The sequence below is a fragment of the Olea europaea genome, chromosome 14, assembly GCF_002742605.1.
Source record: "Olea europaea var. sylvestris chromosome 14, O_europaea_v1, whole genome shotgun sequence".
Classification (NCBI taxonomy): Eukaryota; Viridiplantae; Streptophyta; class Magnoliopsida; order Lamiales; family Oleaceae; genus Olea; species Olea europaea.
In genome coordinates this window covers 12,921,988-12,934,833 of record NC_036250.1, presented here as the reverse complement: position 1 = coordinate 12,934,833, position 12,846 = coordinate 12,921,988, and the positions used below count along the sequence as shown (strand labels likewise).

General features: G+C 33.7%; 1 protein-coding gene and 1 long non-coding RNA gene across 4 annotated transcripts; one reads left to right on the top strand and one right to left on the bottom strand.

Annotated features, from left to right (window-relative positions):
• Positions 1-278: 278 nt before the first annotated feature.
• LOC111409225 (probable inactive receptor kinase At1g27190) lies at positions 279-2,474 on the top strand. Its single transcript, XM_023039232.1, has one exon. It carries the CDS (start codon positions 418-420, stop codon positions 2,227-2,229), a length of 1,812 nt encoding a protein of 603 aa, XP_022895000.1. The 5' UTR covers positions 279-417; the 3' UTR covers positions 2,230-2,474.
• A 4,581-nt stretch (positions 2,475-7,055) lies between these two features.
• Positions 7,056-11,333, bottom strand: LOC111409223. 3 transcript variants are annotated; one of them, XR_002705470.1, is made up of 6 exons: positions 10,634-11,333; positions 10,467-10,533; positions 10,272-10,369; positions 9,934-10,141; positions 9,358-9,471; positions 7,056-7,423 (listed from the first exon to the last, which is right to left on the bottom strand). It is a non-coding gene; the product is annotated as an uncharacterized LOC111409223 (long non-coding RNA). The 3 variants fall into 3 exon arrangements; XR_002705468.1 differs by lacking the exon at positions 9,934-10,141; XR_002705469.1 differs by lacking the exons at positions 7,056-7,423; positions 9,934-10,141 and adding an exon at positions 7,430-8,041.
• Positions 11,334-12,846: the final 1,513 nt, after the last annotated feature.

The following is a 12,846-nucleotide window of genomic DNA, read 5'->3' as shown; positions in this document are numbered from 1 at the left end:
TCTTTATGCATAAATAAAACAAATTAACATCAAAAGGAATCTAAATTAAAAAAATATTAAGTTTCGCGATAGAATTCTATTCAATGAAATTGAAATTTCAACAATGAATTTGGAACGAAAAAAGTTGATTTCCTTATAAAAGTGTGAGACTGTATTGAAAGGATTTCCTAACTCGCCATTTGTGAGTTTGATGATGGAGTTGTAATAGGAGCCACGCCTTTGAGTATTACCATCAAAACGAGTACTGAGAAAATATATTTTCTAACCAGGAAAATTTTTAGAGGTTAAATTATGTGCATTATTTGAACAAAATAGAAATTTAAATTTTGCTCATAGTTGGGTGACCTCCAGAGAGAAAATTCAACAAATCAAACCTCCTCTTTAAGCTTTCAACTCCTAGCCATAGAATCATCAACAATGACTCCCATTCGCAACAGACCCACATTCATCTCTCTGTTGCTGATTTCTCTGCTGTTTTCCAACTGGGTTTTCGCCGAAGATGATGTAAAGTGTTTGCAGCAACTGAAGAGTTCATTTAACGACCCAGAAGGGAAGCTCAACACATGGAGCTTCTCAAATTCATCCGTGGGATTCATTTGCAAGTTCGTTGGTGTTTCTTGCTGGAACGACCGTGAAAATCGGATTTTCAGCCTCGAGCTCAGGGACTTTAATCTTACAGGAAAAATCCCGGGTTCTTTACAGTACTGTCACAGCCTCCAGACCCTGGATCTCGCCGGTAACAGTCTTTCCGGTTCGATCCCACCTCAAATCTGTAATTGGTTACCTTATATGGTCACTTTGGATCTATCCCATAATGATTTTACCGGTCAAATCCCCTCTGATCTTGTAAACTGTACGTATTTGAATAATTTGCTTTTAGATGACAACAGTTTGTCTGGGAATATACCATATGAGCTCTCTAATTTAGGGAGGTTGAAAAAATTTTCAGTTGCGAATAATGATTTATCTGGGAGGGTGCCCTCATTTAAGTATGATTTATTGGAGCTTGATTTGGATGGGAATAGTGGGCTTTGTGGAGGCCCTTTGGGTAAATGTGGTGGATTGAGTAAGAAAAATTTGGCTATTATTATTGCTGCTGGAGTTTTTGGTGCTGCAGCTTCGCTGTTGGTAGGTTTTGGTGTGTGGTGGTGGTATTTTACCAAGTCTAATAAGAGAAGAAAGAGTGGTTATGGGATTGGTGGAAGAGATGATGGAAGTGGGTGGGTAGAGAAATTGAGGGCTCACAAGCTTACTCAGGTTATGCTATTCCAGAAACCACTTGTGAAGCTTAAGTTGGTTGATTTATTGGCGGCCACGAGCAATTTTAGCCCCAAGAACACTATAGTCTCCACTAGGATGGGGATTACTTACAAGGCAGTGTTACCGGATGGATCAGCTCTTGCAATTAAGCGGTTTAGTACATGTAAGATGGGGGAAAAGCAGTTTCGTATGGAGATGAATAGGTTAGGGCAGCTAAGGCATCCAAATTTGGTGCCACTTTTAGGGTTTTGCGTCGTGGAGGAGGAGAAGCTGTTGGTTTACAAGCATTTGTCAAATGGGACTTTGGGTTCCATGTTGAATGGGAATGCAGAAATCTTGGATTGGCCTACGAGGTTTAGGATTGGATTGGGTGCTTCAAGGGGGCTTGCCTGGCTTCACCACGGTTGTCATCCTCCGATCTTGCACCAGAATATTAGCTCCAATGTGATTCTTCTTGATGAAGATTTAGATGCTCGGATAATGGACTTTGGATTGGCAAGACTCCTGACAACTTCAGAATCTAATGAGAGTAGCTTTGTCCATGGGGATTTAGGTGAAGTTGGATATGTAGCTCCCGAGTACTCAAGTACAATGGTTGCTTCAGTTAAAGGAGATGGTTATAGTTTTGGGGTAGTGCTGCTCGAGTTAGCTACTGGACAGAAACCTCTGGATGTGAGTACTGCAGATGAAGGGTTCAAGGGTAATTTGGTCGACTGGGTAATAATGCTCTCTAATTCTGGTCGAATTAAAGATGCTATTGATAAGCGCCTATGCGGAAAGGGTCATGACGAGGAAATTGTAAAGTTCTTAAAAATTGCATGTAATTGTGTGGTTTCTCGCCCAAAGGATAGGTGGTCTATGTATCAGGTCTATGAATCACTGAAGAGCATGGCTGAGGAACGAGGTTTCTCCGAACATTACGATGAATTTCCCTTACTATTCGGAAAACCAATCACTAGTCCTGCTTGATTTGAGAAACTGAAACCTGAGTGATATTCATAGCAGAATGGTGAAAGAAATTTTTTACCATATTTCTGCATGCTCTGGTAAGTTCCCTGGAGCAAGTTGTTTGGTATCCATCCCAATTGGCTTTTGGAATTACATTTCACATTTGCTGGATATATCTGTATAAATAAACTGATATTTGTAGCGAAACATTCTGTTTGGTTGAAATATTTGGCTAGTGAAATTACTTTGGTTCTTAATGTGTGTAATATGCATTTTTCCTAATAGCCTTTGATGTTTTACACTGAAGATCATAAATTGAGTTAAACGTTTCATTAGTCACTGAACATAGATCTCTATTACGCTTTACTCATTAAACTTTAAAATGCTTTCGAGTGGTCATTGAATTTCATAATGTTTATGAGTAGAGTTTATTTTCTATGAGATTCGATCTAGATTAAGAAAATAAAATAGATATCGACAAGATAATAAGACTCTTAATCTATGACAAGAATATTAATATTGGTCAAAAAGATATAGTTTCTTTAGTCGTCAAAAATTATGTTTAAGGGGGAAAAATGCTAGCTTCAATTTTTTTTACTTTGAGAGAATAAAATGGAAAAATTGTCTCTTTATTTTGATTGAAATTGTAGACCCCAGTTAAGAAAATAAAGAATTCTATCTCAAATGGCAGTGAAATTTAAGTTAATATAATTTTTAGAATTGTCACAAGGCATTCCAAGAGGAAAGAACGACGCCATTTTCATGCATAATATTTTATATTTCAAATTTTTCTATTTTCGAACAATTGATATCAGCGATCATTCGGAAGCATTTTAAAGTTTAGTTAATAAGTTCAGGATTAATAAAACATGGTAAGTGAATGATGAAATGTAATATATTAAATTTCAGTGACCACTCGAAAGCATTATAAATATTAGTGACTAATGAAACGTGATTGGAGAGTGATAGAGTGCAACATGTTAAAATTTAGTGACTATTCAAAAATATTTTCAAAATTCATTGAATCATGGTAGAAATATAAATTCAATGACTATTAAAAAATTGAGAGAAACTACAAGTACAGTAGGGAAAGTGATAGAATTGCTCCAAAATAGATGCAATGGGGTTGGGTGGTTTTTTTTAATCATATTTTATTCACATGGGGCCGTCTCCACGTGAGTGTTTGTATGATTTTTGTGAAAAAAAATTCTGTATAAATGGCAAGAACCTAAAAAATTTAAGGAAAAATCTAGTTGTACAAAAAAATCATCTACAGAAACCTTACAGACAGTCAAATGGGGTGGACCCCTTGTGAATTAAAATATTACAAAAAATAACCCACCCACCTCTGCATGTGTGTATTTTGTACCGTTTCTGTAGAGGATTATTCTGTACATGTAGCTTTGTTGAAAATTTAATTCTCATAAATTGAACTGTTAGGCTTTGATAATGAGCCTTATTTTAATGTTTGTTGTACTGTATTTTTATTGGGCACTATTCTTGGTTGAATATTTTTCTCTCTTCCTGCCTCTCTACTTGTCTTGGTCGACTCCACAGATGCATATCAATTGTTCGTAGCAGGCGCTGCTGCAATGTTTATGCAGTGTCATGATATAGCAAACTGTTGACGCTCCATGAAGTTGATGCATTTTTGAAAGTTCGATAATTACAATATCAGTTGCACTTGCATATCAGATATACAGTTTTAATGTGATTTTAAATTGAAAAGAATGATGTTATTTAACACCATTGGTTCTACATCATCTGTCTAGGTGGCATTAAGTGACGAGTTTAATGAAAATAAGAATTAAGTGATTCATTTAATTATACCTCTTATTTAATGCAACATCAATGTCATTTAGATCGATGTTTAAGCACAAGCGGTGCTATTGTTTGACAAACATTGATAATTTTGTTCGTCTTGTTGCTCTTCGGAAAAATAAAGAAGGCAAAGTGTTTTTTTTCCTTCTCGGCACATGTATCCCCCAACCTTCTATTTGTCGACGGCCGAAAGGCCATTCGAGCCACCAAAATTAACTTTTTTACATTCTCACGGACTTCTTCCTCACAAAACACATCATATGTCCTCTTCTACTAAAGAAGAAAGAGGTAAACTGAAGTTTGATAGTCCAAAAAGGAAATTTGATCAAAGTTCATTGACATTAGTCAGTTCTGTCCTCCATTCGCGAGCAAAAAGAGTTCACGGGAAAACAAACGAGTTAAGTAAATGAGTGGTCATCGAAATTAATTCATGGTTACTACTTGCTCACCAAAAATAGAAAGGTTAACAATGTACACTGAAGTATTCATCAATTTATTCATTCACAACTATTGTCACTTCCATTTGTACAATTGACCAAAAAAGTTCCACATAGCAAATGAAAGAGACGGGGTGTGAAACGAATTCCGTTAATCACTCCACATCTGCATAAAGTGTTGTTTGTAAAATGACTTCTCCAACATTGTTGTTAATGTCTGGACAATCAATATTCACCAAGATCATGATGCCCAATACATTTTTTTTGGGTCCCAATTCAGATAATAGTGGGATTTTCTTAGGGCTTAGTCAGGGATGGTGATTTCATTGCCTTCCCCAATCCATTTCTGTAAAATATTGGTGGTGCACCTCTTGGGGAGTCTTGAGCCTGAAAATTACGCTCTTCAAATCATCGTTCTGCCCTTTTTCTATGTCATAACCTAAGTCTTCTTCATGGATTGTGGTGGGGGTTCTTGAATTTGATGGGCAACTTGATCTGGTGAAAACAAGAGTCAAAATGAACTTTTATCCTCCCTCAGTGCATTTTTATTTTTATTTTTATTTTTTTTATGACGGGGGAATCCGCAGCCGCTACTATTTGAGTGTGCACTGAGTAAATTCTCGAACTGACGCAATAGTTTGCAAACCACGCCAACCAGGTGAACCGCCTTAGGTAAGCCCTGTGCGACAGGCTCAACTAAGAAAATATTAATAGAGAGAATCGAACCTCCGTGCATTTCTATATATACACAAAGATAACATGTTAAGACCCCAAAAGTATATACACATATATGATTTGTGGGGATGGGGTAGTAACTAGTGAGAATGAGGAAGAGAACGAGCGACCATTTAGCCTTGAACAATACTGGGTATGCAAATTTTAGATTATCTACACCAATTGGGCTCTCAAATCCTGGAAATCTCACCATTTGCTTCCTGTAGAACCTTCATTCTCAATTCAACCCATTTCTCAAGAGATGTACTGAATTCATCAGCCCTCAATAATTCTCTTTCTAATTCCCATATAAAATCTTTTACAATTGCTCTTGAAATTAGGTCAGATAAAATCGATAATATATTGCAAAACTTTGATGGGTTTTTGTGGGTTGAATCATCGTCGGGGCTTCAGAGGTGAGGTCGTGGTCATGGTGGCATCTTGTTCGGCTTCCAAGTCTAAGGAGGAATGGCGTGATTTGGGAGAAGTGATTTGGGGAAGAAACGTTTTTTTAATTTAACATTTTTTTGTCATTTATAAAATACAAATTTATGATGAAATGGTATGATTAACCCATTTTGTATGCCACGTCATTGTTTCATCTGCCACGTAGAAATATTTGTCCACCATATATATGACAATGCCTATGGTGATGGATGAGTAAACTAATAAATATTTCAGTAAACATTAGATAATCACTTAATTTTTAGTGAGCAAGTAGTAACCATGGATAAAGTTCAGTGGACACTCATTTAACGACTCGCAAACAAAGTGGTAAAAGAGAACTTTGTTTTGAAAACCAGTATCAAATAAGATTATAAAAACGAGAGGCGATATTCAAACCAAGGCCCCTGTTTAAATCCCTGTCAATAGCCCAGTTTGAATGGCATTAGTGTATAAAAATAAAGTTGACATCTCCTCAACGAAAGCCGACCCCACTCCTAGCCCATTTATGCTTTATTTGCAATTCTAATATGAATCATACTATTTTGTCAGATCAAGTTAGTAAATTTGCAACTAATAGTGTCCAACGAACTTCGACCTAGTTCAATGAATATAGAGAGGACATAAATGATTCAAGAAGAATCCTAGAGGTCCAAAGCTAAGAGTTGTTATAATTCCATCCTGGGCTGGCATGTTCTGTCGGCCGATGCTGAAGGGGTGGTGGTTGGTATTTCAGTGCAGAAGAAGATGACGAATTATTTCTTAAAGAAATGTTATTTTACTCATAGTGGGAAGTTTTATCTTACTCACTTGAAAAGAATCATACTTACGATTCTCACATTTGGAGAGAACCGTAAGATTCTCCTATCACATTAGCAAGTGAACAGTCTTAGTCTTGTCTTCACAATAAAATATTCTGTATGTAAACTCAAAATTTTTCATACTATTTAACTGCTCGTTCTTCAAGAAACTTTTCAAAATTTATTTTCCTAAAATAAACTCATTTTAATGGTTGTTTAACAAGGACTTGTTGGGAAAATGAGTTTTAAAATGGTGATTTTTTGACAAATTTATGACTAGTAGGAAGAATTTTAGGTTTACGCGTAAAATATTTTATTGTGAAAATATGCGTTTAAAAATAAATTTGAGAGAAAAAATAATTTTATTTTAATGATTGTCAAACATCGAGCTAATATTATTTATTTATTCAATTTATTAAAGTTCGTCAAGTGTTTTGTCCAAAAAAAGGAGGAAAAGTTCAAGTGTTTAGAGAGTATTTTTAAGAGACTTTTTATTTATACTAGTTCTTTGCCCGTGCAACGCACAGATTGTGTTGTTTTGAAGGTAATGTTAGCGCGTTCGGTAAAAACCTGTTGGCACCAAACTGATGAACATATAAAATCTGCAATATAAAACAACCTGATTTGTAAATATAGAAAAAAGTACAAACATTTAGAAGCCAATGTTTTATAATCTAGTAGTGAGAAAATAGGCATCTAGAATTTGATCTAGAAAAGACCATATAGGCTCCAGTACCGAAGATACTCTTTCACTCATCAAGTGATGCTGCAATGAAATTTTTCTTCATCCTAATTACTTTAAAAATCCTTTATGATTACAAAAATTTGTGAAAGATGACTTTTACAGCTAAGTCTCACCTCATCAGTTGTAACGTTCTGGAGGAACTTATCCTCAAATTCATGGCAAAGCTCCATTGATAAAGCTTTTGTGCCTTAAGCACTATTCGTTCATCAAGCCTAACCAATTCTTTCTGCACTATCTGGGATGTTCTCTGAAGCCTGCAATCGTTGTAGAAAATATCAAATAAAAGTCACTTGGAGTGCTTTTTATCCCAATAATATCATCCAACCTCATGAATTATTGATACTTGACAAGTACTGAAAGAAAAATAACTTTCAATTAAATCAGAAAATGTGAGACTGAAATGCAATAGCATCTGTTGTTCACTTTGATTCTGCTAAAGAAGAATGCAGTATTTATGTCACATATTAACGACGATAATGATTTGCAACTATTGGAGATATTTGCCTATTTCTCTAGTACAGTACAAGGCAGCAGACCTCAATTCCCATGCACAATAATGGAGAGAGATGATTCTTTTTACACATTATATTCTGAAGGGACAAGGACTACGTAAAGCATACTAGAAGCAGTTCTTCTGCAAGCTAACAAATAGAATCAATCTGTTGTAGATGGATTAACTAAACAGAAAACAAAACACAAGCAGTTGGAGGATATAATACACCCAGAGAGGAGATTGAGAAGCCCAAGTTTCATACAATTTTGGATCTCTTGAGCAAGGATCTCCATCAAGTTCCTTAGAAATTTTAATAACTTTACATGTGGTAACTTTTGGGGACCGAGAAGCAGGAATTACAACCAGCAATATTGCATCACTGTGTCAGCATATTGAATCCATAAAAAGAAACAGGGATATTAAACTTCCAAAATTAGGTATCAAATCTAAACTATTCAAAAGATTCATTTAGAAAAATTCATTATAGATTATTGCAGAAACTGCAGTTGAAATATACGAGAATATGTTTAGAAGCTACTCACTAAAGAATCATAGAGATTTCCTCTCTACCCTAGGCAAATCAATCAATTTCCATGGCGGAGCTACATATAAAGAAACTCAGCATATCGTATAAAATGCCAAAAATTAATATGTAATACTGGTATCAATTAGAAGGTTTGAGGCTATTTTTACGATTTCTTGTCCAATAGTAGTTGAAACCTTATAAGACATGGGAGCCATGGGCAAAGCTTAAAGATTCTCTGACATTTATCTCCTTTAATATTAAAAATGCAACCAAGAAGAAAACTATTGTCATTAAAATTACATTAAAATTTTTTCAATTGGAAAGAAATGGAAGATGACTTCATATTTCAATTATGTAGAAAGATCAATATACCATAAGGCCAAAATTTTCCTAGTTCTCTTTTCATTTTTCTCATAAGGAAAATAATTTGGAATGTATGGCAACGAGGATTGACATGTGAAGGCGATAGAACAAAAATATGCATATTTACAATTATGTTTTTGAGAATATCAAATAGTGGTCTAAAACGACACAAACATATACTTATTTAAAACTTTAAATATTTCTCATTGCGACTCTTGCTTGAGATTTTGCTCAGTCTATCCTGTAATGAATGTCGAAGAGCAGCTATAATAGGCCAAAAAGAAAAGAATAAACTCATTTGGAATGAAGAGATTGGAAGATAACAGATTTCTTCTAATTTTTATAATAGAGGAGAGGTCATTTATCAAATCTTGACAACATTCGACATTCAATGTTTGAAACATGGAGTATTCTTCTTTCGGCTTTCACTTTTTCCCAAAAAATATTCATAATGCACCAGAGTGGTTCAAAAGCAGACAACTCTAGAAAACCACCTCCTTAGATAAGCCTAGGCCCAGTTTCATTAAGATCAAATAAATAATTATAACGACTTGAATTATTAATTGTTGGAAGAAGAAAAATTAAACATATTTATAAAAATTTAGAAGTGAATCAATTTTTCCATCAAGATAGTAGCAATAAATAACTAAAAGGGTGTTTCTTTCATAAAATCAGTATGTTAAAGACAATATTTATATACCATATTGAGAGAGAGGTCTTAAACTTCACATAATAAGAAAAAATGAAAGCCTAAAATAGTTGATTCAATAGGAGGTAAGAATAAAAAAGATGAGAAGAAAACATACAAAATCTTGAGATTTTCCAGAATAAACAAGAACCAGATTAACTTGACAGTTCATTCTCCTCCATAAGCCCATTCCGGTGCATCTTTTGCTTGCAACACCACCGCCATCCACTGCCTACAAAAAATATAATGTATCAAATGGATAGTCTAGAACTTGAATACATAATTAACAATTTTAGCCTCATTGCCCATGTTATTCTAGAGTCAATCTTAAATTCAGATTAAGATAGCTTCAAAGGCATTACGTGGCTCGAGATCTTATTCAACGAGTCGAAAAACCAATTATAGTAAAATCAGCGTAAATAATTACCCCTCTAGCCGTATCAGCATTATCCAAGGAAAACCCCATAGTTTGTTTAATATGGGTTCTTTCTAAAGTCAACATATGTAGTATGTCCTCAAATTCATCTCTTTGGTCATCAGTCAATGTTCGCTCCACTTATATTCATTGCAAAAAGCATAGAATGCAATTCTTGTAATGAACATGTCGAATTATGCAAAACAATTAATCGTTCAAAATAAAATATAGGACCATACTCCAGTGAAAAACATACGAACTGGAAAAGTGCCTTACAACCCGATGAGCACATCAGAAAGAGCACTTGAACCAGGAGGAACATTCATAACATGACTACTATCATTATTATTCACAAAAGCAACCAATGCCTCAAGCTTCTTGGGCTTTCCGTCATCTTCCTCACCAAAGTTAACAACATCAAGAGCCACGCTGTTCTTCTTCAATTTCCTCCCAATCATCTTGAACCCCTTGTCATATTATTAGAACCCTAAGAATTATTGGCTAAGATAAATACTCCAAATTAACATGAATTTAAATTACACTCAACAACCATTAAGAAATCCTAATAACCATCACACACAGTAGGAAAGAAGTGTGCAAAGAGAAGAAGAGAATACCTAGTTATTTGAGCCCCACAAATTTTTTTAGCTATTGGAACAACACCGGATTCACAATTGGCAAAAATTTCTTGACAATTTTCATACATGTTGAAAATCTGTAACAAAAAATTGATCAACAACTACAATATAATTCCACGTAATTACATGAAATCCAGCATGTAGAAACACACAAAGATGTGTCAGAATTTCGACCTTTCACAAAGAAAATACAGTGTGTAGCACAACAGCATAATTCTCGAAGATTGAAAATGAAAACGATCTGTGTGAAAGATAAAATAAAATAAATGATTATTCATATTATCATAGTTTAAATGAACAAAATCATTCGAAAGATACATAAATATGTACGAACTTCTTACCTTTTCACAACAAGAATATAGCTTTGAACACAATACCTAAACATCGGAACATTCACACGAAGGAACACTTTCTGTATCAAATCTGACCTGAAAATCTTGAGACGAAAGTAAAATTGCACGACTTGAGTTCCAAAAGGGTACAAATGAATAAAAAAATCACAGCACAATACCAAAAGTTTTGAAAGATCGACTACAACCAAGGTTTCTTGTGTAATAACTGAAAAAAATCAAATGAGAGTACACCGCTAAGGTTTCTATTCGAAGAATCATAATAACGACAGAAAAACCTTGTAAAATCGACAACAAACAACGAAAGATAGACAGCCAACAATGATTCTAGTGGAAGAATCAGAAATGGCTCGACTCTGCTAGCGTTTGCTTTCTTTCTTTGAAGAAATGAGGGAGAAAAAGTGATACAAACAAACAAACATGCGAAAAAATTTGTACAAATGGAACTTGGGCTTCAAAAACAGTAAATCCCAGATCCAAACCATTAATATTGCTAAACCAATTTGATAAATCAAGTGTGAAAAGGAGGAACTAAAGAATGGGTAGTATTTTATGGGTAGTCTTTTAAGGAATAGGGAAGAAGCATTTTAGGCCGTGTTTGATGGTAGGAATTACATGGAAATGGAATTTCAATTTCATCTCTTCCATTTTTTTGTTATTTGGTAGCACAATTATTTCCATGGAATTCCAATCTTGATTGTCTTGGAAAGTGTGGTTTTCTATATGGTGGGAATTGATTCTCTAGGGTGCTGTAGCAATTTTTTATTTTTTATTTTTTATTTTTTGGGTAATGGAAACAAATTTTAAGAATTATTGTATATATATATATATATATATATATATATATATATATATATATATATATTTCATCCATTTAATTGACAATTTTCATGTAAAACAAAGTCAAACGAACAACAAAAAAACTTTTATTTCAACATTTTTCAAGTGAAAAATTATACCAATCAAACACAATAATTTAAAATTTCCAGGAAAACAATTTTAGAAAATTCAATTTCCTGGAATTCGTTTTCTAGGCAATTCAATTTCATCTTTACAATCAAACGAACCTTTATAGATTATTTATAAATGGGGAATTTACATAAATGTCACTAAAATTGACAATGCATTAAAAAATTTCATTTGCACAAATTTCTTTCAAAAATGTCACTTTTTATGCAAAATGTCCATTTCACTCTTTATGACACCTTTTTAGTGGCAATAAATGCTTGATTTGAATGCAATTAATGGTGTGATATAATGATTTGTTTTATGTATTTTAAACATTTAAGATATAATTATTATATTGTATAATATGAATTTTTGTTAAAAAAATGGATGAAAGGTTAAAAAAAAAATACACAAGCGTGTATGAACACAAACCCTACCGTCTTTTTCCTCATCTTCATTCCATCATCAACAAGGGAAAGTTATTGATCAATTTCAAAGGTGAGCTACTAGAAATTGTTTATATTTTTATCTCATAGTTTACTACTTTAGATGTTTAATATAACATGGTTATATTTAATTGAACTTTTTGAATCTCTTATTCATTAATGTATTTTATTTTTTATATATTTTTCAAAGGGAAAAAATACCAATATCCTCTAGAGAAATGTGAAAAAATTCATATTTAATGAAGCATTAAGTCATTCCTTATTTATTTGTGGGAAGATATTGTAATTTTGTAGTTAAGAATTGATTATCACCATTTATGTTTTCAATAATTTCTTCCAAAGAACTAAATACATGGTTTTCAAGCTTTCCCGAAATTTATGACAGTTCAACTGTCGAGTAGTGTCATCGAAACTATCGGGTTAAACATTTGAACTGTCGAACTCGACATTTACTCACTGCTGGGATAGACAATTTAACTGTTGACTTTGACACTTGAAAACCGTTGAAACTCTTTATTTTTCCTTTTTGCTATTATATGAATTTAAATATTCGAAAGCTCCAATTTGATGGTATTAAATGTCAACATATGGAATGTGCAAAATTCTCACATTTGCAATCTTAACATTTCAAGTATGAATTATCACTTGAGATTCATCGTGTCGCATATGGAAAAGTTTGCTGAACCCCCATTGTAATACAAGTTTCTTAAACAACCGCTCAATGTTGTTGTTGACGTTGTATATCAAATATTCCCCCTACTGCGTTGTACATTATCAAGTTATATTATAACTTTGTTGCCATTATCGTTT

Excerpts from the sequence above, each read along its gene's own strand:
- LOC111409225 (XM_023039232.1), top strand. The coding sequence starts at position 418 with ATGACTCCCATTCGCAACAGACCCACATTCATCTCTCTGTTGCTGATT.